A 24,741-nucleotide genomic window follows, 5' to 3' on the forward strand; every position below is an offset into this window, starting at 1 on the left:
GGCGCGGCGGCGGCGGGCTGGACGCAGAGCGCTGGCCGGGCAGCGGGGGAGTCGGCGCGGGGTCCAGCCCCGAAAGGCAGTGGCTTAAGGCGCGGGGACGCGGGAGGCTCAGGCGCGCATTGGCGGCAGGCAGGCGGGCGAGCCCACCGGCACGGCATCCCCCGCGCCCCCGCCCCCGCGCTGCGGAGAATGGGCACCTCGGGCCGCGGGGCGCAGCCGGAGAATAAACCCCAATGATCACGGGCTGAGTCCGCGCTGCCACCATGTCCGTGGCCTTCGCGTCGGCTCGGCCGAGAGGCAAAGGGGAGGTCACACAGCAGACCATCCAGAAGGTGGGCAGGGCCGCGGGGGTGCGGGGTGAGGGTGGGCGCGGGGCGCGAACAAAGCCGGGGCACAGCCCGGCAGCCGGAGCCCTGACGGGCGGCCCCGTGCGCCCCCAGGAGAGCCTGCGCCAACTTTGCCGGAGGCGCTGGCAGCGGGGGCCCGGCGGCCGCAGGGGGTGGCGACCCCGGAGCGCGTCGCGCGGTGTCCTCAGAGAGCGCCCCTGTCAGCAGACGCAGCAGTGCGGGACGCCGGGGCCTGCGGCCCCTCCAGCCGGGGCGGGGGTTCGTCGCGCTCCGCTGACAGCCTTGGTGGCGACGGTCGCGCGCCTTTGCGCGCAGCTTGGCGAATGGAGAAGGGGGCGCGGGCAGCCTGGTGGCGCGCCGCTGCGGCGAGCTGGCCGCTGGCGTGAGGTACTGCGGTCCCCGGCACAAAGGGACGCATCCAAAGTGTGCGTGCCATCCCCACGGCCCGCAGCGGGGTCCCGAGATCGCTGCACCCGGGTGGACCTGAGGCCAGCGCGGCCCCGCCCCCCTCTCGGGTCACTTCGCATCGGCGGGCCCCCCGCTGCCTGCACCCAGACTTCAGACGACGGAGATTTCGTCCTACAGTCTCGGTCCCATCCTTTATTCGGGCTACTGTTTTCCAGAGAAGGCGTTTGCATGGGTTAGGGGACGTCTTTAACAAAAGCTCTAAGTTTTGACGTGAACACTTCAGCTTTTTACCGGTTGTCTTTCGGTTCTGAGCGCCTTTCCTACGCTCTGGCTTTTCTCAGTTCGGGGGTTCCTTCTACAGAAGAATTTGTGAATTCCCTTGAGCCGGTTAGGTCCCCAAGGGCCTTGGCTTTTTAGTCCCTCATGACCTGAGGGGCTTGTGGGTATTTCCTCAGCTTGTCTGTTTCCCAGCTCACCCTTGTTTTGTTTTCCTCTTTGGAATATAGTGGTTGAGCTTTGGGGCAGGGGAGATTATTGGAGCAGAGCAGAAATGCAGGTTTTCAAGTGTGGTGTTTTTTTGTTTTGTTTTTCCGTGAGAGCTGCGGGACGCTATGCTATGGTGTTTCTAGGCTTTATAGATCTTACCGCATTTAACTGTTTTGAGGTGACTTGGGGAAGGAAACTGAGGCTGCTACAGTGGTAGAGGTAGCAGCAGCAGCAGCAGCAGCCGCACTTCCGTGATAGCTCCAGGGGACTGCTGTCCCTGCGGCCGTGGGTTGGGAGCCTTGTTTGATGGAGGGTGAAGCACTCGGCACACATGGGAAGACCCGACAGAATCCCTGCGCTCTGGCTGTTGGAGCTTGACGGTGGTCACCGTTCTCGGAGCCCACCTTTGGCTTCAATGTTTGCCCAGAGTTTTGTAGCCACACCTGCTTGTCAGAAGTGCCTCAGTTCCTCCAGGCTAAAGTGTGTTGGGGGTCCGCCCCAAACATCAGATCACAAACAGGAAACTTGCTGACCTCCGTCCCGGGCCAGAAACAGGTCTTCAGTTCATCCTGTTAAGGTACTTGACCTGGTAGGGCCAGCGATCCACTTTGCTGACTCTATGGATCCTTTGCTGAGGGGTCTAAAGTAGGCTGGAGGGGAGCCTGAAGCTACATGTCAAGCTCAAGGGTAGCCCAAGCTATAAATAAAAAGCAAGACCCTTTATCGGCCGGGCGTTGGTGGCGCACGTCTTTAACCCCAGCACTCGGGAGGCAGAGGCAGGCTGATCTCTGTGAGTTCGAGGCCAGCCTGGTCTACAGAGCGAGTTCCAGGGCAGCCTCCAAAGCAATACAGAGAAACCCTGTCTTGAAAAACAAAACAAAACAAAAAAAGACCCTTTATCAAGCCAAGGGCTGGGGATATCTAAACTCCGCCTCTAGTGCGTGTCCTCCGTGCCCAGTCATCATGTGTGCTAACCTGCCCACGCTAAGATCACACGGGGGAAGGCCCGGGATGCCTGAGAGGACTCGGTGGAGGGCAAGAGCAAAGAGCAAAGGAAGTTAACAGCTTGTTCTCAGAGCGGCAAGTCCTGCTCAGCCTTCAGAGTCCCACACAGAAGTCCCCTGCTAATCTCTCACCAGTCACAAGGCCACAGTAGGACTTTGAGGTATTGTTGGTGGCATGTGAGTTAGCATGTGACCGAGATATCTGCTGCTGGTCCCTAGTTTTGCATGGGACTTGGGCGCAGCTAGTGTTCCCTACATGCAATAGAATGTATGCCTAGGCCCTGCCTGAGCCAGTGAATTAGTGGCCCACAATTTCCCTGCATAGCAGTCTTTATTCGCTCACCTTGTCAAGGTATGAAGGAGGGCCTGCCTGTCTCCCTCCCTCCTGCCCTTCCTTCCTTCCTTCCTTCCTTCCTTCCTTCCTTCCTTCCTTCCTTCTTTCCATCCCTCCATCCTGAAGGAGGCTTCCTCCCACCTCCTCAGCTTCTGATGGCTGCTTGGTGTCGTCATCTGCAGCAAGGTCTCCGTTTTTCTCTTCCTGGGTCTCCTTGCCTGCGTTTCTTCCTCTCAGACGGATAATGGCAACCTATTAATTTGCAGATGGCCCGCTTTGCAAGTTTAGATGTTTGGGGGGGGGGGGGGGTGGCTGGGAGATTTGAGCAAGCCGTGAGCAGTCCTGGATGTGGGCCCGCATGGAGCGGGGGAGTGGGGACCCAGAGTGGAAGCCTGGAGAGCAGGCCTGACCTGAAGCAGGTGCCCTTGCGGTGACAAGAGCACCCGCACCTGAGAGAGACTGGTCGGAACTGTGCTTGGCTGAGGACAGCGTGCCCAGGTATGCCTGGGAGAGCCTGAGATGGAGCTGCAGCTGGCTGGGGCCTTCACAGGCTCCAGTGACCCCCACCCCCGGCCAACCCTGCCTTTCTCTCCACTAGCTAAAGGCCATAGTATACCGGTGTATACACTGTGCTCCGGATACACCCAGGCTGGTACGGTGCAGTGACTCCCGCAACGGCATTTCCCTATTAGAGGGGCAACCGGACGCCCCCTGCTGTTTTCACACAGCAATTACACAATAAAAGTTGCATATCTGAGCGAGGCTGATTGTATTGGCTTTGTCACTACCGTCATTATTATCAGCACAGTCCCACGTGCCACGGTGTACATGTAGCCGTCAGAGGACGGCTTTGTGGAACATACTCCTTCTACTCTTTTACGTGGGTCCCAGAGATTGAACTCGGGTCTCCAGGCCAATCTAGTTAGGAAGGTAACTTGGCCAGAGCTGTCCCCACGATGGCGAGTGTCTTGTGAAAGTGAGTCCGCTACTAGAATGGCAGAATAATGACTCCTGGGTAGCTGCCTTGGTGTCTTTGCCTTCTGTCGGGCAAGCAGCCACCCTGCATGGTTTCAGCCTGAGCCCTGCCTTCCTAGGATGGGGAGAAGCAGGGACAGGGTATTTTGTGAACCTGCTGAAGCAGGGACAGGGTGTTTTGGGAACCTGCTGAAGCAGGGACAGGGTGTTTTGGGAACCTGCTGCTCGGTGAAGCGTGGCTGGGAGCACACTCCTGCTGGACACTCCAGAGAGGGCATCTATCTGTGGCCAAAGGCTGCTTGCCCTCACATCTGTTCCGCAGTCTACAAGGAGACACTTGGAACAGGATTCAGTGTCATCGTCGTACTTTCCTTTCCCCCCCCACCGCCTCCTTACACCCCTCTCCTTTGAGGGCCTCTGGAGAGAGCACCTGTACTCTCTGGCGCATGGCACTCTGCCCTCGGCATGTTCCTAGATTTCTGGGCCAGCGGGGTTAGCCTGGCACCTGTCTCTGAGCTTAGAGCCCCAGGGCCACTTCAGGAAGTCCCCCCAAGCTACGGGCAATGGATGCATTGTTTCCGGCAGGTACACTAAGCACTAGGTCTGACCTCCAGCAGGTACGCCGATAAGCACTAGGTATGACCTCCAGCAGACAAGGCGTGGGACTGCTGTATTGAGGCCCCAGAGCCTAGAGTGTGACATGTGAAAGGGGAATGGAAGGCCTGGGGGTGTGAGCAGTGAGGGAGAGAGAGGGATTGTGGAACGCTGTGCAGAGCAGGCTGTGGGCGGGAACCGTTTGTGCCAGTCTTCAGATTGTGCTTGTGTGTGTGTGTGTGTGTGTGTGTGTGTGTGTGTGTGTGTGTGTGTGTGTGTGTGTGTGTGTGTGTAGGGTCCTCCCCTGGGCTGCAGGAGACCAAAGCAGGGCTCCTCGGGCTTCCCAGACTCAGGATTCTCTTTCATCAGTTCTAGTTCACGTATTGCTTTCTGAGCCTCAGTTTCTTGCCTTTGGGATGAAGATGGTGTTGAGTTAAAGGCACTTGAGCGGTAGAGAACGGGCTAAATCGTTTCAGGGTCAGTTGGCACGGGCTCTGGTCGGAAATGGCAGAAACCAGTGTTGTAGGACAGTATTCTAGCTGTGCACTTGTTTGTACTTCATTTGTTTAATGAGTAAAGATGTGCTGCTGTTTTGACTCGCCTGCCTAAGGCACCTGATTGGTCTAATAAAAAGCTGAATGGCGGCCAGGTGGTGGTGGCGGCGCACGTCTTTAATCCCAGCACTCGGGAGGCTGAGGCAGGTGGATCGAGTTCCAGGACGGCCTCCAAAGCTACACAGAGAAACCCTGTCTCGAAAAACCAGCAACAACAACAACAACGACAAAACTTAATGGCCAATAGCTAGGCAGTAGAGGACTAAGTGGGGCTGGTGGGCGGAGAGAAGAAGTAGGAGGAGGAGTCAGGCTTGAGGATAGATGCAGAGAAACAGGCTAAAATAAGTTATGAGAGCTAGCAAGAAACGAGCCGAGCATTCATAATTAGTAAGCCTCCGTGTCTTCCTTTGGGAGCCGGTTGGTGGCTCAAAAGAAAGCCTGCTACGGAACTGGGCAGCCCAGAATCTTGTGAAGGCAGCTTCTGGCACGCAGTTCAGGTTCATCCGAACATGCTGGATTTGATCGTCACCTGCCGTCTGGTGTGTCTTTCCTCAGCATGGAGACTTTCATGGAGGCGGGATGACTTGACTGTGCTGAGCTGTGCTAACTCAATTTTCTAAGCATCCGGCCAAAGGTGTTCAGGACCAGAACTGTTGACGTGTGTTGTCTCAGGAAGGTGGGAATGTATTGTGTCTGCGGTCTGTGTGTGTAATCTTTGCAAACCTGGACTTGTGTTAAACATGGCTGTGAGGCTACAAGGCTGTACCACCCGTGAGTCCCGCCTGCGTGCCCTCTCGGGACTGCTTTGAAACTAACATGGCCAGTTCACATCTTCTGCAGTGGGATGAGCATTCCAAGGGTGGCATCCAGCGGTAGGGCTGCAGCATTCTCCCGGAAGTGCCCTTGGGTTAGTCATCAGCCTTCTAGAAATATCCTCAGATCATGAACCTCTATAATGGGCTGTGTCTCAGTTATTTTTCTCCCCTGGCCTGAGAGGAAGCTACTTAAGAGTTCCCCAGTTATTTCTGTTTATAGTTCAAGGATTTAGCCGTGGTGGCTGGTGAGCCGTGGTGGTGGCAGGTGAGCCGTGGTGGTGGCAGCTCGAGGCAGCTGGTCATACTGCTTCCACAGCCAGGAAGCAGAGGGTGCTGTGTGACAAGTTTTCTCCTGGAAAGACACAACATTCACATCTACTCACCCCAGAAAGGGAGCCTACAACAGATTTCGTGTCAGTGTCCAGTTGAGCTTTATTGGGGTTACTTACTGAAGTAGATGGATGAGGGGGATACTTATGGAAGTAGAAATAATGCAGAGACAGCTAGACAGCTGCGTCACCAAAGGCCTCCGCAATGCACGCAGAGCTGGACCACACGGCACACGGCACAGGCTGCAGGCTGCGGGCAGCTCAGCAGGTTGGAGCGTGCCTTTCCAGGTAGCTCAGTTGGTCTGAGCCTCTCTAGATGGGTAGGCTCACCTGAGAGTCTTCACTGCCGTCTTGGGAGGCAGAGGCCTGGAAATTCTGGTCAGTTTCAGGGACTTCCTGAAAGCTGTTTTGAGTTGACTTCCTGTCTTTTAAGGAGCTTCCCTACAGAATGGAGTGTTTCGCTCCCCCTTCACATCCTGTGTCTTGAGAGTTTTTCTCCCCGGGAGGGAGATGAGATGAACATTTGTGTTCAGCTTGCAGTCTCCTTTTTACCCACCACTCATAGCGGGTGTGTCTTCTCACCAGTCTAATCTAGATACTCCTTCAGTTGTGGGCAGTTGTGGGCTTCCTGAGTGAGTGCTAGGAATTGAGCTTGGCTCCTCTGCAAGATCGGTATGCCCCGTGACCTCTGCGCCACCCCTACGACCCTGTTGTTTTGCTTTGATTCTTGACAAGGTCCCACTGTGTAGCGTAGAACTCACTATGTGTGTAGACCAGGTTAGCCTTCAACTTTTTTTTTTTGTTTTTGGTTTTTTGAGACAGGGTTTCTCTGTGGCTTTGGAGGCTGTCCTGGAACTCACTCTGTAGACCAGGCTGGCCTCGAACTCACAGAGATCCGCCTGCCTCTGCCTCCCGAGTGCTGGGATTAAAGGCGTGTGCCACCAACGCCCGGCTAGCCTTCAACTTTTGACTACCTATCTGCCTGCCAGATGTGGTATTACAGGCACACACTGCCATGCCCAACATTTGTTTTGTTTTCACTGACATATTTTCTAAGAGCTTATCGGGGGACGGGGGGGTTCCCTGTGGTTTCTACTACATTTATTTTTATTTGTTTGTTTAGTATACCTGTGCATGGGTGCCGTGACAGAAGAGTGGAGGTCTGAGAACAACTTGTGGGAGTCAATTCTTTTTCCACCGTGTGGGTCCCAGGGATTGGACTCAGGTTGTGTTTGGTGGCAGGTACCTTTTACCCTCTGAGTTATCTCCCGAGCCATGTGTTCATTTTATCGTTTGTTTGTGTTATGTTTTGGTTTAGTAGCCTGAGACACCACCGCCCAACTTTTTTTTCTTTTAAGATTTATTTATTTATATATGGGTGCTCTGTCTGCACTTAAGGCTCTGGCCAGAAGGGGGCGCCAGATACCGTTATAGAAGGCTGTGAGCTGCCCTTTGGCTGCTGGGAATTGCGCTCGGGACCTCTGGAAGAGCAGACAGTGCTCTTAACCTCTGAGCCATCTCTCCAGCCCTATTTTTGTTTTTCAAGACAAGGTATCTCTGTGTATTCCTGCCTGTCCTGGAAACCTGTAGACCAGACTGGCCTGGAACTCACTGAAATCCACCTACCTCTGCCTCTGGAGTGCTACTACAACAGGCTCCCTGTGTTAATTTTAAATAGCCCTGTTATCTTTCATTTGTATAGTAACTTGTTTTTATTGTTGTGTTTTGAATTTAGGTTTGGTTTTTTGTTGTTGTTGTTTTGGTTTGTTTTTTTTTTTTGTTTGGCTTTGTTTTTTGAGACAGGGTTTCTCTGTATTGCTTTGGAGGCTGTCCTGGAACTAGCTCTTGTAGACCAAGCTGGCCTCGAACTCACAGAGATCCGCCTGCCTCAGCCTCCCGAGTGCTGGGATTAAAGGTGTGCTCCACCAACACCCGGTTTTTGTTTTTGTTTTTTTTCTTTATGGTTTTGTGTTGCTCCATTAAGAGGCATTGCAGGAGAACAGACTGGGACCAGACTGAACTTCTACACGTTAGGCAGATGGTCTGCCCCCAGCCTGCATCCTGGTCTTTGGTATTAGTGTTTGCCCCTGAAATGACTTTCCTCCATAGGCTGATGCTGGCCATCATGAGTTAGCCCTGTTGAGATGGGGCAGAGTGGTGAGGTTTTGTAGTCCTCGCTGTGGGGTGCTCTCTGCCTTCCTCCTTTCCACAGAGACATCCCAGGAGCTCTTTCTCCCTCAGATACACCATTGCCAGCTCATGACCTGCTCTCACTGTCCTTGGAATTTCATACCATGCTTATGCCCTGAAGGCAGGTCTGCGGGGGGGGGTGTCTGGAACCCTTGCCGTGAGTCCTGTCTTTCCTTTGAATATTTTATTTTGTTTTTAGTTTTTGGTTTTGCTTTTTGGTTTTTCAAGACAGGGTTTCCCTGTGTAACAGCCCTGGTTGTCCTAGAACTTGCTTTGTAGACCAGGCTGGCTTCGAGTTCACAAAGATCCACCTGCCTCTGCCTCCTGAGTGCTAGGACTAAGGCCATGTGCAACCATGCCCAACTTCCTGTGAATGTTTTTAAACTAAGCAAGCCAGCACCCCGAGAGCCAGCACCCCGAGAGCTAGCACCCCATTTGCTGTTTTAAGAAGGCAGGGCTGCAGGTTTGACTAGACAGTTCAGAGCATGCACTGCCTTCGCAGAGGCCCCAGGTTCAGTTCCTAGCACCCTCATTGGGCAGCTCATAGCCACCTATAACTCCTCTAGGGGATTTGACCGTCATCTTCTGGCTTCTTTGGGTACCTGCACACGTGTCTGCACATACCAGCAAACTCTTAAAACGTGGTAACAGTTCGGTATTTCCTCATGCCCCCTGGTGGGCACAGGATGTGTTGTCACCTCATCGCAAGAAGGAGAACAACGGAGAGGTGTCTGAACCTGTGAGGTTGTACAGGCTGAGGGGCGGAGCTGGCCTTAGGCAGGAAGCATTTCAGGGACTCAGGCTGCAGAGCAGAGGGAGGGACAGCCTAAAGGAGCATGTGTTTTTGGTGATGGTGAAGGAAGGCTCTGCCTGTTGTGAAGAGTTGAGCAAAGGCCCTGTGTGGTGCTGGAAGCAGCAGTGTGTCCGGTTAAAAAGCGGCTCAACACTATCTACAGGTTGTCCTCTGCCCACTGGCTTGCCACACTTCCCCTGACACACAGACCCCTTCCCCCATCTCCGCTAACTTCTCAGGTGGTTTAAAGTCCTGCCCCAAGGGGACTGTCCCATAGCTGCCTATAACTTTGGCGGGTTCCCATTCGCTCTCAGGCATCTTCGTGCCCAGTGTCCCTGATGTCCCACTCGGTACTACCCGTCATCGAAGCCAGGACATGCCAGCACGTATGCGCCAGCCCTGGGGTCTATGGGGGTCAGACCCTTGCCTTACTGGGTTTGGGAAGAGTGCAGACGTATCAGTGCCTCCAGGACACCCTGGCAGCTCGGCCCAGTGCCTTCCAGCGTCACCAGCGGTGCAGGTGTGGGCCTGGGGCCTGCGTGTCTGACCCGTTCCCTACAGTGCTAAGTATGGACTACCCCTGGTGCAATGAGAACCAACTCCATACTCCTGGGAACTAAGCTTCTGGCCTGTGCAACCGTTCTGGGAGCCCACGGCCCATCTCCGCCGACATGTTCACGTGTGGCCATTCACCTGTTGTCACCCGATGAGATTGTTTTCAAATCTGGACCCTGTGTCATGCGTAAGACAGTCTCGGAGCAGTGCTGACCTCTGCAGAGTGCGGCCCAGGCCTTCTATGCCACTTCTTTTCGCGTTGTGCTCGGGGCTGGAGGAGATCCAAAGGGATGAGATTGTAGCTCGGTAGGCCTGTGGTTCCCTAGTCAGTCTCCTCGGTGTTTAGGCAAATCTTGCGTATCCGCAGTGCCTCCTACCGGCCGCCATGCCCCTCGCTGGTGCAGGCTGAGCATAGCCAGCAGAGACTTAAGCTGCCTCCTAACCTCTTGCGCATTTGTGATCTGAAGGTCTGTAGCTCTCTCTCTGGGTAGGGACCTGGGACCTGGAGTGAGTGGCCCAGTGGGCTCCCCAGGATCCTGGCATCCTGGCTGGGAACCAGCTGCCGTGTGACCATCGTGTGTCTTGCTTGCCTTCCTCCAGATGCTGGATGAGAACCACCACCTGATCCAGTGTATCCTGGATTACCAGAGCAAGGGCAAGACTGCCGAGTGCACCCAGTAAGTAACCGTGCTGGCCCAGGGCCCGGCCCTCCCCTTCTCCGTGCTCCGGGAAAGCCTCCTTGGGTACAGAGCAGAGTAAGGTCGCATGCGGCCCTGAGAATACAAGTGAGGTGGGAACCATCTGGGGTAAAGAGAGAAGGGGTTTCCACAGCCTCTGTCCATGGGGCCAGTAGGAGACCCAGTCAGGAGGCAGCTCATGCCTATGTGAGGGCAAAGTACCTCAGACCTCTCTCTTACCTTCATGAGGGCCCTGAGCCTCCTGGGTATGGGGTGTGTGAGAGGCCCAGATCCCCACCTGGTGCGGCTTGTTTGAGAGACCCGAGACCTTGCCAGCTGCTGTGTGTGTGGGTGAGATGTGCCTGAGGGTCCTCGGTCCTCTTGGCCCCTTCCTGTTTCCTTATAGGGCTCTTCAGGTTGCCATGGAGTTAGCCTGATGTCTGACTATGGAGTGGGCTCTGTTCCCCGGTCCTCCCTCTGTCATCTTTTAGGCCTCCCCTCTTCCATGGAGGGCTGACATCTCAGGGTTGTCCCAGGTTTAGGGCTTGGCCAGACCTGTTCCCTGCCTGCCCCTTCCTGGACAGTGGAGAGCTGCAGCTGCCTATCTCCAGCCCGGCCTGAGCGTCCTGTTGGAGCCTGGCTGCTTGGCTTCTGCCTTGGGTGCGGGGGGCGCGGCAGCTTTTCCCTGTTTCACCTGGGTGTATCTCCCACAGGTACCAGCAGATCCTGCACCGGAACCTGGTCTACCTGGCCACGATCGCAGACTCCAACCAGAACATGCAGTCACTGCTTCCTGCGGTAGGTACTGCCACCGGGTGTCTGAGTGCCGCCACCTCGGGTAGGCGGTGACCATCAGCGGCAACCCGGCACTATCAGGCATGAGATCGGTGGTTCTGAAAAACCCCTGTCACGTGGGGTGAGGTTACTAATGGCTTGACAGGTAGAATTGGGACTTTTGACGACTTGGTGTGGGGAAGTGACCACAGAGTCATCACCAAGGAGTGTTAGCAGTGTCGTGACCACGTGTGTGTGGGGTGGGAGTGGGGGTGGGGGGCGGGGGCTCGCCTTGGTTGTAAACCCTTCTTTTTTCGTGGTGCCGAGGCATGAATGCAGGGCCTCATGCTTTGTAAACCCCTCCAAATGGTGTGAGTGGTTCTTATGCGTGTGGGTGCACTGCCAGGAATTTAAAATAAAACAACAAAACACAACAAATCTTTCTAGGCCAGATTGGTACATGCCTTTAATAGTAGCACTTGGGAGGCTGAGGTAGTAGGATTGCTGTCAGTTTGAAGCCGTACCGGGCCGTATATCAAGTACCAAGCTAGCTAAAGCGACACAGTATAAACCTGTCTTAAAGAAAAGAAAGTTGAAAGGAAAAAAAATCTCCAATGCAGCCATGTTCCAAATGTTAGAATAAGTATCTTATTGTCTGTTTGGTCTTCTGTAAATGCATTTTCCCCAAATTAAATTTTTACTGTGACGCTGGATCGTGTGCCTGTGGCCACGTGAGGTAACATGGCCAAGAGAGGGAGACACCCCAGGATGACAGAGGCTGACTATGAGGTGCCAGGGCCAGGCACGTCACCAGGAATGGCTCACCCCTGGTACCACTGCTCCCTTGGAGAGCGGAGGCATCATAAGTGGCGTTACACCTCGGTCAGCTGTCATGTCCATTGGGCACTTCTGCAGGTCCCGGCTGGTCCTGCTAGACATTGCCCTTCTCGCTTTTAGGACTGGGGGCTCGAACCTGGAGCTTTGTGCACATGAAGCTGTGTCCTCAGTTCTCCTTTTACTTCTTAAAATAAAGTTCTAAGCCGGGCAGTGGTGGCGCACGCCTTTAATCCCAGCACTCGGGAGGCAGAGGCAGGCGGATCTCTGTAAGTTCGAGGCCAGGCTGGACCGACAGCCTCCGAAACAATACAGAGAAACCCTGTCTCGTAAAAACCAAAATAAAATAAAATAAAATAAAGTTCTAGTTTTAGGATCCAACTATATTTGCCCAGACTGATCTTGACCTCACTGTGTAGCCCAGACAAGCTTTAAACTTGCCATCCTCCTGCCTCCACCTTTCAGCTGAGGCCATCAGCCTGCAGCACCAGACCTGGTCCGGGGGCTCCCTTTCTCGGCTACGTACAGATGTGCGTGCGTGCGTGCGTGCGTGCGTGTGTGTGTGTGTGTGTGTGTGTGTGTGTGTGTGTGTGTGTGCGCGCGCGCGCGCGCGCGCGCAAACCTTTGGAATCACTGTTTGATCTAGGGAAGTTTCCTGCTCGGTTCCACACCTCGTGTTTAACTGAGGGGATGGAGGATGAGAGGGGAGGGGACAAAGGAAATAATCGTGCAGGAAGCCAGCGTGTGCAAGGCCTGGGTCATCGGTGATTTGTGGGTGCTGAGACACTTGGCCAACTGGTTTATGTTCTGAATGTCATGTTTGGTCTCTATCATAGCCCAACACCCCTGCTGGCAGGTAGCTGTGCAATTCTTTATGTCCCTGGGGGTGGCTCTTTGGTGCTCATTCTCTTGAGTTAACTGCCCTGTCCTGACCTTCCTGTCGTCCACAGCCACCAACCCAGAACATGAACCTGGGCCCCGGAGCGCTGAGCCAGAGCGGGTCCAGCCAGGGCCTGCATCCCCAGGGCAGCCTCAGTGATGCCATCAGCACAGGCCTGCCCCCCGCCTCCCTCATGCAGGGCCAGATCGGAAACGGTGAGCAGGTTTGCTGCAGTCATGTCACCAAGGTAGCCATAGGTCGCTGGCTGCAGTGACAGCCTACACCCAGCATTGCCGGGCACAGTGCCTTCCTGGCCTGGCCTATGCCACCTCTCTCCCACTGTTGTGACCACGGGTACTCGGCTAAGCCTTAAGTGGGGGGGGGGCAATGGGGCGTAAATATGCAGAGGGCACGAAGCTGACTTCAAGTGCCCAGTTCCACTTGACTCTGTCCACTGAATGTATAGACGTGTTCTTCTGCATGGACCCTGGAATGAAGTGAGGGTGGCCTCTGCTGCTGCTGCTGCGGCTGCTACAACATAAGAACTAGTAACTGGGGGCTCTCGGTACCTGCAACGCATGACGTGTGTCTGTTCATGAGTCACTTACTTTGTTAGTGTTACTGACCAGGGATTAACCTTCCCCCTCCAAATCGCTGGAAGGGAACTTAGACATCTTTACCTTAAGGTAGCTACCTGGCCTCCAGTGCCTGACGCGCCCTCTCCCACCCGTCCTGGCAGGTCCAAACCACGTGTCCATGCAGCAGACGGCCCAGAGCACACTGCCCACAACCTCCATGAGCATGTCGGGCAGTGGCCACGGTACTGGGCCTGGCTACAGCCACTCGGGACCCACCTCGCAGAGCGTCCCCATGCAAGGCCAAGGTGCCATCAGCAACTACGTGTCTCGGACCAACATCAACATGCAGTCCAACCCAGGTACTGCCGCTCCACCTGGCCCCACGCCACTAGCAAACATGGGCAGCTTGTCTGTGTGGCCCTGGTGGATGCTGTGACTCTTCAAGCTAGGCGTTTCCACTGGGCCGGAGTTGCTGATACACAGTGACTCAGCCCTGAGTGCTGTCTCAGATACCTCCCGGAATTCCAAGGACAGGGTGCTGCTTGGATGAACACTGGTCTCGGGGAAGGTATAGTGGTTCCCTACACAGGGGAACCCTGGCCAAGGTTAGAGGTAGAAAAGATGAAGGGTCATCAATACTAAGCCAGAGGTCCAGGCCGATTGTGAGATCATGAAGGGCCTGGGACGTGGCGGGTCCCAATCCAGATGTCCCCTGAGCATCAGAGACAGGGATTTCAGAGCAAGATGGGGTGTCTCCTAGTGTTTTCTGTGATTGTAACACTGCAGATTTATTCCACAAACACGTGGTTATAGTACTTAGTTAAAGACCACTTCACTTTTTGTTTGTTTGTTTGGTTGATTGGTTTTTCAAGACAGGGTTTCTTTCGCTTTGTAGACCAGGCTGGCCTCGAACTTACAGAGATCCACCTGCCTCTGCCTCCAGAGTGCTGGGATTAAAGGCGTGTGGTGTCACCACCGGGCTTGTTTTATTTTTTCAATATAATAGTAGAAACTTCTTTCTTTCTTTCTTTCTTTCTTTCTTTCTTTCTTTCTTTCTTTCTTTCTTTTTTTCCCCTCAGTGCTGGGAACTAAACAGGACCTCATGCATTGGGAGGCAAGGGCTCTGCTGGTGAGCTGCATCACCTCACTAAGTTGCCGTGGCTGGCCTCGAACTTAGAACGTTCTTGCCTCCATCTCCTGAGTAGCTGGGGTGACAGGTGTGCTCTACCAGGCCTGGCTTTCTGCAAACTTTAGAACAAATGACTGTTAGGTTTCTGTTAGGTCATGCTGTCCCCATGAGTCCTGAGCAGTGTGCAGCCCAGCCAAGGCAGGCAGGCGGGTGGGTGGGTGGGCGGGCGGGTGGGCGGGTGCCGTCCCCTGCAGCCATAGTAGGGCTGCCGCCCCAAGAAGTGGAGAGAGGACACTGACTCCTTCAAGACAATTCCTGGGGACAAGGGAAGGGACAGGGTTCTAGTTTCTGCCGCCGGGAGCTGTGGGCCCTGAGGACCCACTTCCTCTTCCTCTGTTAGCCAAACGGTAGTTATGACGGCTGAGGTGGTGCTCAGATGCAGCTCACGTTGTTAGAGGTGCGGTTTGGAAACAAGGGTACCATCCTACCCAGACGGGAGATGATGGTAGAGTAGATCTGGAGGGGGTCGGGTCTGCAGGGCGAGGTGCGTCGTCCCTCGTCCCCACTCAGACTTACTTTGGGATCTCTGCCCCGCCGCAGTCTCCATGATGCACCAGCAGGCAGCCACGTCCCACTACAACTCGGCGCAGGGTGGGAGCCAGCATTACCAGGGCCAGGCGCCCATTGCCATGATGGGCCAGGGTGGCCAGGGGAGCAGCATGATGGGACAGCGGCCCATGGCGCCCTACCGACCCTCCCAGCAAGGTAAGGCTGAGACCTACTTCAGCCCGTGGTGAAGGAGAGCCAGTGGTCTTATCTCCCCATGTGGGCCATAATGTTTGCTCCGTGGCGTGGGTAAGGATGCTGGGCGTGTAGGTGTGAGCATCTACTAGCCCAGAGAGCAGATGTTTGGGGCTGGGGGTGGGGGGGGGGCGGACAGGTGGTGGCTATTCCAGTTCCAGAGTGTTTGGGCAGCTGGGCTAAGAGGAGAGGGAGGATTGGTGTTTGAATGAATGGTCCTGGGTGTATTCCTCCCACGGGCAAGGCTGCTTAGCATGGCTTTGCTGCTGAGCCAGGTGTGTGAGCGAGTCTCACCCACTGCCGGCTGGTCCTGAGTGTCTGGTCCCATCCCCCACAGGCTCTTCCCAGCAGTACCTGGGCCAGGAGGAGTACTACAGCGAGCAGTACAGCCACAGCCAGGGTGCCGCGGAGCCCATGAGTCAACAGTACTACCCAGACGGTAAGGCGTGCTGCTGGCAGCTCCTTGGCGGTCTGACCTTCAGACCTAAGGCCCTGCGCGTGTCCTGCCGGCAAAACACTCTGGATCCCCTCAGCTTGAGCACGCTGGGGCGTGACCGAGGCCAGTCTCCAACAAGAAAATCTTCCACGTGGGACACCGTCCACCTCTCTGGGTTTTCTCTGCTTCTCTTTGCAGAGAGAGTGGTAGGAGGCTGAACTGGGCAGAGCCACCTGTCAGCCACCTGTCGCTGACAGGTGTGTTTGACACGGTGGGTCCCAGCGTCCAGCCTCCTGCCCTCACTTCCGCCAACTGTCACGAGACCTTAAATACTGGCTGTGGTAGCCCATGACTATAATCGCAGCTCTCAGGTAACTGAAGCCTGAGGATTAAGAATTTGAATCCAGCTACATCTGGAGACCCTGTCTCAGTAAATATCTATGTTAAATATATTTATTCTGAGAGATAGCAGTGGAGGTCTCTGGGGGACTCCTGGTCAGGGCCCTGGTGTAAGCAATAACGTAGTAAGGTGGGGAGCACGTCTGGGATTTGGGAATAAGAGCAGGGTAGGTGGCTGAGACAAGTCTTGTAGCAAGCCGTGATGCCTGGTGAGATGGTGGCATGTCCCAACGGCTTTTTCCGTGGTCATAGCACCACTACCCAGGAAGCCCCGGGCGTTGGACAGATACCGGTGAGAGCAGCCGGTGCTGTCAAGAAGGCTTGATTCTGTCCACATCTGGGAGCAGCGCCACAGTGATGGTGATGCCTGCATTTGAGAGAGAGAGAGAGAGAGAGAGAGAGAGAGAGAGAGAGAGAGAGAGAGAGAGAGAGAGAGAGAGGGAGGGATGGACAGGCAGACGGACAGACAGAACAGAGGGGCTTAGAGAGGTCAACTCAGCCAGTTCTGCATCATCCCCTGGCCTGAGCTCACTTCCGCAGAGCCCGTTTGTCCCCCGGGACCTGGGCAGGCAGACCCCTCCAGCTGACAGTTGCTTGCCTGTTCCTTGCAGGCCACGGCGACTACACCTACCAGCAGTCGTCTTACACAGAGCAGGGCTACGACCGCTCATTCGAGGATTCCACACAGCACTACTACGAGGGGGGTAAGGAGCATGGGGGGGGGCACGTACCGTACCCTAGTGTGTAAACACGGCACGGGGCCATCAGTCGATGATACTACACTCCTGGAGCTAACAGCGCTGGCCTCAAGGAGTCTCAGCCAAGTCGTCGATGGTAATAGACAGGCGTCCACAGATGGGTATTAGATGGCCGGGGTAGGTTTGTGAGGTCAGGTTTGCCGGGCTGTGTGTTGGGACTTCACTTAACGTGTATGTTTGGGAAACGGGACAGGGTTTGTCTGACCATGCTGGGGGACAGACGGCTGTCATCCTTCCAGCCGAGCGGCCCATGAGCCAGTAGGGTTGCATCTTTTGCAAAGGGCCCGTGGCCTCAGCATGGAGAGACTCTTGGTGGTGCTGTAGCAACCGGGGGGGGGGGGGACACATCTGTGTGTTGCCTTGTGGCTGTGCAGAGAGCCTTGCTTTGTAGCGTCTGTCTGTCTCTGTGTTGTGAGTGCGCCCATCCTGACCGACAGGCATCACACGTGGGATGCCACAGAGTGTGGAAGAGAGAGGAGGTGCACGGGCCCTGAGCAGGCTGAGAGTCGTGGATTCACAGGACTTAGCAGATGTAGATACGTGTTAATTAAAAAATATATATTTATTTTTGTCTAGTGTGTGTGTGTGTGTGTGTGTGTGTGTGTGTGTGTGTGTGCACTCCTACACTCTCACAGGTGGTATTCTCCGACCAGAAGGGAGTGTTGTATCCCCTGAAGTTGGAGTTGTGGGTGGTCGTGGACCACCTGGTAAGTGTTGTGGGAACCACATTTAGGTCTTCTGGAAGAGCAGCCGAGCACTCTCAAGCCTCCAAGTCGTTCTCTCCAAACTGTTTCTTAGTAATTAATTGACTTTTACTATCTTGGAACAACTCTGTAAGGAAAAAGCAGAGGGGGGTGTTTGTGTTTGTGACACCGGCAGGCAAACTGATGCAGCCCACAGTTTTGAGATTTCTTCCTGCCTGGTCACTCTGAGCCAGCCCTTCAGGCTTGATTTTCACAGTCTGCAGTCATTTACCTGGCGTGTGTGTGTGTGTGTGTGTGTGTGTGTGTGTGTGTGTGTGTGTTTTGTTTTGTTTCGAAACAGGGTTTCTCTGTGTAGCTTTGGAGCCTGCCCTGGAACTCACTCTGTAGGCCAGGCTGACTTCGAACCCACAGAGATCTGCCTGCCTCTGCCCCCTGAGTGCTGGGATTAAAGGTGTGTGCCACCACCCAGCTCACTTACCTGTTTTATTCCTTCTAAATCAAACGCATGGTAGGCGGGGCACTCCCTCCTCTCACACCTCTGCTGTGGCCTGCTTGTTTGATGTCCAACCTCCCAGCAGGGGCTTGAAGCATCTCCCTCTGGGGGCTGAGATCTGAGGTCATGCTGTCTGCAGACCCACTGTCTGCCAGCTCGCAGCAGGTCTGCTCCAGGCCTCTCCACCGGCTGCTGGCTGTCATCAGTCTGGCTGTCCCTTGGCTTGGAGAAACACTCTCCAGTCTCCTGCGCTGTCACGTGGCCTCTGTGTATCTGCTCACACTTCTCTGGCTTCACACAGACCCCACCCCATCCTTAGCGTCCGCCCTGGATCTTGTCTCTGATTAGGGTCATGGGCATGTCTCAGGAACTGAAGACAGCCTTCGGGGGCTGTATTTTACTTTTCTTGTTGCTGGGACAGAACCCCTGGCAAAGGCAGCTTGGAGGAGGGCTCATTTTGGCTCGCGGTTTGAAGTATGCAGTATGTCGGAGAGGCCGCTGGTCACATGGCGTCTGTAGTCGGGGAGTGAAGAGACAAAGACTGACGCTCAGTTCACTCCTTTCTCTTTTTTTTGTTTTTTTGTTTTTTGGCTTTTCGAGACAGGGTTTCTCTGTAGCTTTGGAGGCTGTCCTGGAACTCACTTTGTAGACCAGGCTGGCCTCGAACTCACAGAGATCCACCTGCCTCTGCCTCCCGAGTGCTGGGATTAAAGGCGTGCGCCACCAACGCCCGGCTCACTCCTTTCTCTTTATTCAGTCCGGGACCCCAGTCCAGGGCATGGCGCCTCCCACATCCACTTAAACTTTTCAGGAAGCGCCTGCGTAGACACACTCAGGTGTGTCTCTTGGGTGGTTCTGAATCCAGTCGCATTGACAGTTGCCATGTGGAGGAGAACTTGATGTTCGGTTTTTACCCTTTATTTTAGCAGTTACATCACCAGTTTTTTTTTTCCTTTTTTTTTTTTCTTTTTTTTTAGTTTTACAAGACAGGGTTTCCCCGTGGCTTTGGAGGCTGTCCTAGTACTGGATACGGAGACCAGGCTGGCCTCGAACTCGCGGAGATCCGCCTGTCTCTGCCTCCCGGGAGCTGGGATTAAAGGCGTGTGCCACCAACGCCCGGCCATCACCAGTTTTGTATTATCTGGCTTTTCGCTTGCGTTTTGTAATGTAGTAAGATGGAAATGTCACTTGACATTTGAGCCACTGCAGAGGCATGCTGCCTCTGGTGATGTGGTGCCAGGATTCCGTGGCTACCCACTTGTCCCGTGGGTGACGGGGGCCCTTTGGCACTCCCCGGGGATGAGACTGTGCCCCCTTCCTCCCTCAGGAAACTCCCAGTACAGTCAGCAGCAGACTGGGTACCAGCAGGGCTCAGCGCAGCAGCAGACCTACTCCCAGCAGCAGTACCCCAACCAACAGAACTACCCGGGGCAGCAGCAAGGCTACGGTAAGAAGGACCGCGTAGCGTGCTGTCTCACAGAGGACCCCCAGTGCCTGCTGTGGGCTGCATGCGTGCGTTGTAGTGCTGTTGTCGTTCTGGCCGGCGTCTAGTAAGCTTATTTTATTGTAGATGTTGGTTCCTGGAGAGTCAGGGGGATTGCGCACAGGGATCTGGTGTACCCAGTACCATGTCCGTCCCCCATCCTGTCCCATCATCCCCCCCCCGTATCTGAGGCTCTTAGTTCTCTTACAGAAGACCAGTGTTTGGCTCTCGGCACCCGTATGATAGCTCACAACTGACTGAAACTCCACTCCTGGGGGAGACCTGACCCCCCCTCTTCTGGACTCTGCTTGATGCATGTGGTGTGCGGACATACATGCAGGAAGAAGGAAGAACAGCATTGGGCCGTAGCTTACGGGCCACAGCCATGTAGCATTGAGAGCCTGCCTAGTGTTCACTCGGGGCTGGACTGTGGTTCCGTGGTAGAGTGCCACCCCCTGTGGCTGGAGTTTCTTTGCAGACTGGTCCCACAGCCGATTAGCCCCAAATAAGCACACAGAGACATACTGATTATAAACTGTCTGGCCGACGGCTCAGGCTTGTTACTGGCTCTCTCTTCCCATTAGACAGTTTCTATTAATCTAAGTGCCCTCTGTGGTGACCTGCTTTCTGCCCTCAGCACCACACATACACACACGCATACACGCAGAGACAAAACTAAGCAGATGCTCTGCATTGTCAGGCCTGTCCCGAGCCTTCAGGTTTTCACAGGAAGTCAGACATTTCTGCCCTGCCTCGGAGTTCCTGTGGCCGTGCAGGATTGTGCTTTGCTGTGTCCATTACAGCTAACCCCAGCTGGTTCTGGAGTAGCCCTTCACTCGATTCTGCAACATGGCAGGCCCAGTGTGCTGGGGACAGGCCAGAGTCAGTGCCCCATATGTGGGGGGGGCAGTCTCAAGTCCTCACACGACTGTCAGAAATGGCAAGCTGGGTTGTAGCAGTCTTTATGTAGTACAGGCTTTGCCCACCCAAGGGTAGGCACCCCGTGTCTGGGTGTTCGCAAATGTGGAGAGCTGCTGATGGTTGGCCTCACAGCCTCTGCTGTCTTCACAGGCCCTGCCCAGGGAGCCCCCTCACAGTACTCGAGTTACCAGCAAGGACAGGGCCAGCAGTATGGAAGCTACAGAGCATCGCAGACGGGACCTTCTGCCCAGCAGCAGCGGCCTTACGGCTATGAGCAGGTAAGCTATGTGGATGTCTGGCAAGGGTTTCTCTTACGGTCCTGGGGAATGACAGGTGGGACCGACTGGCTCCCAGGACAGCGCAGCAGCGTGCAGCCAGTATGTTGCTAGAGTTGCTAGGATGGTCCTGGTGACACAGACATCTCGTCCTCAGAGGCCAAGGAAAGAACATCCCAAGTACCTGTGGGCCAGCAAGTAGCGTGATAGCGTAGTTAAAAGGCTAAATGGTCGTGCCCTCACTTGCCTCCAGAGGGGACACAGCAGGGGCATCTCAGGGGCAAGGTGTCCTCTCTTCAGACCTTCAGTGCAGCCTGCAGGACTTTTAGCTGTGGATCGAAAGGCAAGGATGGGCAAGCTGTTGCGTATATGTTTTCTAGTGTCCCCTAGCTGCAAGTCAACTCCCCCACTCTGTTCCCCAGGTTTGAGGGTCAGAAACAGCTCCAGGCACTACCATATGTCCCTGAAGGAAGAGGTAGCTAGCTGGCCTGAGGGCCCTGGGTTAGACTCTGTGCAGAAGCGCTGCTGCCTGCCCTGATGGTTGTCCTTGGGGCCTGTTGTGTCCTTACGTCCCAGAGACCTATCAGACTGGCTTAGCCAGCTGTGGAGAAAGGAAGCTGGGATGGGGACACCAGTCTTCCAGAAGATTCTTCCTCTGGGCGCATGGCTCTGTTAGCTTCCGACAACCCCGCAGTTCTGTGGATTCAAGCTCTGAATCTCTCTTCAGATTTTACGTTGACCGAGCCTGTTAACCGGCTCACCCTAAGCCATTTCCTAAAAGCCGAAGCTGGCGTTGGCACCAGCCCTGCTGCCCCATCTGTGACAGCAAGGTGCTCAGGGCACAGGGAGACAACCAGAGAGCCCGGTGCGTCACTGGGGGTACATTGCTGTCTTCACAGGCCCTGCCTGTGAGTAAGGCTGACCAAAAAAAAAAAAAAAAACAGGTCAAATAAATGATTGCCAAAATTGGAGAATGGGCTGGGGGCGGGGGGGAGTGATGGTTAGCCTGAGACATACTTCTGGACTGGAGGCATGTCACTGCTCGCTTGGTGGATATGGGCAGACTGTTGACCTGCTCGCTTTTGTGTTACTTTCCACCTGTCACCCAGTTCCGGCTATGGGAAGAAGACGCTCCTTGTCACTTGGGTGCGGACCTTGGCACTCAGGACTGAAGAGGTGTAATCTGTGTCTTGTTCTCTTTTAGGGCCAGTATGGAAATTACCAGCAATAAGGGACGCGCGTTGTCTTTGGACCCTTCATGGTAGTCTGTTCTGGACAAGCCAGTGGCCGTTCTGAGTCATGACATGTTGGCTACTCTGCGCCCAGTGCCATGTCTGCATGTGAAGCAGGCTCATTTCATGGGTGTGATGATGGGCGTGCACTCCTGGCTGCCATGGTGTGACATATTTGGTGCTGTGTATTGTATAGCGATGCGATGGAGAGGTTGTCCTGTTGTTTTGTCCCTCACCCCCTCCTTGATGTTCTTAGCTAGCTTTTGGGGGGGGGTCATACTGTCATCACATGTTCTGTGCCCAGTGATGACACAGTATCCAAAAGACACCGTGGTCCGTGTTACCGTGAACAGACCCAGTGAGTGCCCCCTCTCACACCATTGTTGCGAAGTGGACTGTAAGTGTTTCTGGGACTGGCCGTCCGTAGCTTGACACACATATAGACAACCCTGGGCGGCCGTCTCTTCCTGTGCCTAGGTAGGGCTTGGGGACACCTTCTGTGTCTTGGACTAGTTTCTTGTGTCACTGTAACAAAGAAATGTGCTTCATGTGGAGAGACTGAGCTGTCCTTTCCAGAACTCATCCGTGGCGTGTGTCTCTCCAGTCCCCATGATCACGAAAAGTATATGTCTTTGTATTAGACAGTGAAGAGGCATCGGTGACTGTATTCCGAGTGTGTCCATGAGGGCAGTGTGAGGGTAACCTACCCTAGGGAGGGCGGTGTTCTTAAGAGCAAGGCTAGCTGTCTACCAGCTGCGTTGTGTTTTGTGTGGCTTTGGCCCTTGTTTGTTTAATGTCATTTCAAGGATTTGAGTATGCCCAGTCCTAAACTTAAAGAGAGTTGGAAGTACTGATGATTAACTTCACTGGCAGTTGGCAAGTGTTTGTTACTTCTTCAGGACCTCCAAGTTCAGATTGGCAAGCAAGTGTTCCTTTGTACTTAGGGAAATCCGAAATCCACACCATGTTTTTAACAAATCTAAATAGCTTTGTTACATTCTTTTAAATGAAAAGGGCAAGTTTTATATAGTAAAAATTTTTTCTTTCTTTTGTTTTTTATATCCCTAGGATGTTCAATCTCATTTTAATTCTGTGCAAAACATGACAAACAGTCTTTTTGGAAAGATACGGTCAAAGGAAAATACCACATATAATGTAGCACTGGCATTTCTCAGCCTCTATTTGGACAGTGATAAACATGTTACAATGAAAATGGGGGAAAGCCTTTAAGATAAGTGCTGGTGTATTTCTAAGAACAACCAAGAAGATAAAAAAAAAAAAAAAAGGATCCAGGGCCTGGTGCATCAGGCCTATCCAACATGATGCTTTTATTTTATTTGTGTTTTTAGACAAGGTCTTATGTAGTCCAGACTCTGGCCTCAAACTCAATACGTCGCTAAGGCCGACCCTGAGTTTTATGATCCTCCTGCCTCCACTTCCCAAGGACTGATACTACAGGCATGCACCACACCTGATAGTGTTTAAAATGCAGACCTTAACCTGCAGCTCAGTGGGTGAGGATTTACAAGGCACTTTTGTGGGTTTTACTTGAATTAATCTTGACAGCCTTGCTAGAATATACAGAGCAAGGACTGTTTATTTCACTTACACATGAAGAATCAAGGGCCAGACTAGAAGGACTTATCTGTGTTGGCTACGGTCGTATTCTAGGACATTCTCCCCCTTTCCTGTAGGACTGGTTAACAAACTCGGGCATGTGTGTCTCATAGGCATAGGGTTTAGGAAACCCTTAACACTGGCAAGGGCTGACTGTATGACGGCACTAATTTCTGATCGCTGAGTGACAGAGTATTAGCAACTTCATTTTAGGGGGTCCGCTCCTTTGCTCCCTTTTCTTTCCTGGTGAATTTTGGAAAAACTAGCCTACAAGCTCAATTGAGGCCTAAAATTTCCCACTGGAAATGCCGAAACATTTTAAGTAACTGTGAAAATGGTTTTTATTCCTTGCCAATCTGGGAATATGCCTTTTACCTGTGTGTGCATACGTATGTACGTGTGTGTGTGTGTGTGTGTGTGAAGTGCTGTATTAATACGAGTGTACGTGTATGTTAGGCGCTGTATTAATGTGTGTGTAAGTACCGTGTTAATACTTTTTGAAAGGACACTTAAAAAAATGTACCACCCCAAAAACTTCCATCTGAAATGTCTTACATTAAGAATTTCTTGAATGTTGTGTATATATTTTTAAAAGCACTTTGTGGAATAAGTTTGTACATTTATTTCCTAATTTATACATGATTTTGGTGTTAATATATTTAATGATTAATAATGATGTTTATTTAACGTTTTTTGTTCACGTTTATGTAATTTTGTGGGGGAAAGCGATGCCGGCTGGCGGTTCTTTTTCATGGACTGTATTAATAGTTTTTCTTCTGTAACATGAGTGTTTGGAAAAGCCCTAGCTGAAATGAATCCTTCATGCAGGTGTGGTTGACTGTGCGTGCGTTGTTTGTTTGTTTGTTTGTTTTAATGACTCCTCCTACTGAAGGCCAGAAAAGATACAAAAGGGGGGATTTGGAAATCGCTGCTCATTCTTCCTCCTGTTTCCCCAACGTCCCTCCAGCACTTGGTGAACTTGGTCCGGGTCTAGCTTTATCAGTGAGAGGCTGAAGATGTCCACAGAGGCGCCGGGCAGAAGAGGGCCTGGACCAGCAAGGAAGCGTCTTCCTTTGCGGTAGTACCGGTTGTTCAGGCGTGGGGCTTCAGTGGCGAGCGTCCGTTCAAAACTGTACAAAGAGGGAAGACTTTCCATTTCCATTAAAACGTGTTTGTTTTTTAAAAGCCATTACTTCCTTTCTGCTTATTCGAAGAGGTTGAATCCATCGTGTTGATTTGCCAACGCAGCACACGTTTAAAACGCCCTGGCTCCTTCTGACCCCTTTGTGGTTTTTGGTTGGTTGGTTTTAGACAGAGACTCCCCGAGTGTGTGTCCCTGCCTGGTTGTCCGGGGACTCACGGTGTA

General features: G+C 53.5%; 1 protein-coding gene across 3 annotated transcripts; it reads left to right on the plus strand.

Moving 5' to 3' along the window:
* Positions 1–2: 2 nt before the first annotated feature.
* On the plus strand, positions 3–24,564 carry Ss18l1 (SS18L1 subunit of BAF chromatin remodeling complex). 3 transcript variants are annotated; one of them, XM_005074510.4, is made up of 11 exons: positions 3–332; positions 9,985–10,061; positions 10,775–10,859; positions 12,620–12,764; positions 13,289–13,486; positions 14,857–15,021; positions 15,395–15,496; positions 16,504–16,596; positions 19,175–19,294; positions 20,402–20,529; positions 21,731–24,564. In XM_005074510.4, exons 1-11 carry the CDS (start codon positions 264–266, stop codon positions 21,755–21,757), a joined length of 1,209 nt encoding a protein of 402 aa, XP_005074567.1. In that variant the 5' UTR covers positions 3–263; the 3' UTR covers positions 21,758–24,564. The 3 variants fall into 3 exon arrangements, with proteins under 3 accessions (XP_005074567.1, XP_021085432.1, XP_021085433.1); XM_021229773.2 differs by lacking the exon at positions 3–332 and adding an exon at positions 4,919–5,241; XM_021229774.2 differs by lacking the exon at positions 3–332 and adding an exon at positions 5,248–5,378.
* The last annotated feature ends 177 nt before the right edge of the window (positions 24,565–24,741 follow it).

Source organism: Mesocricetus auratus, unplaced genomic scaffold, assembly GCF_017639785.1.
Source record: "Mesocricetus auratus isolate SY011 unplaced genomic scaffold, BCM_Maur_2.0 Super-Scaffold_100028, whole genome shotgun sequence".
NCBI classification, from domain to species: Eukaryota; Metazoa; Chordata; class Mammalia; order Rodentia; family Cricetidae; genus Mesocricetus; species Mesocricetus auratus.

Bases quoted from the DNA above. Each gene is read 5' to 3' on its own strand.
- Ss18l1 (XM_005074510.4), top strand. From the start codon at position 264: ATGTCCGTGGCCTTCGCGTCGGCTCGGCCGAGAGGCAAAGGGGAGGTC. The intron at 10,062-10,774 runs GTAAGTAACCGT...TATCTCCCACAG, and splicing joins AAGACTGCCGAGTGCACCCA to GTACCAGCAGATCCTGCACC. The intron at 20,530-21,730 runs GTAAGCTATGTG...GTTCTCTTTTAG, and splicing joins GGCCTTACGGCTATGAGCAG to GGCCAGTATGGAAATTACCA.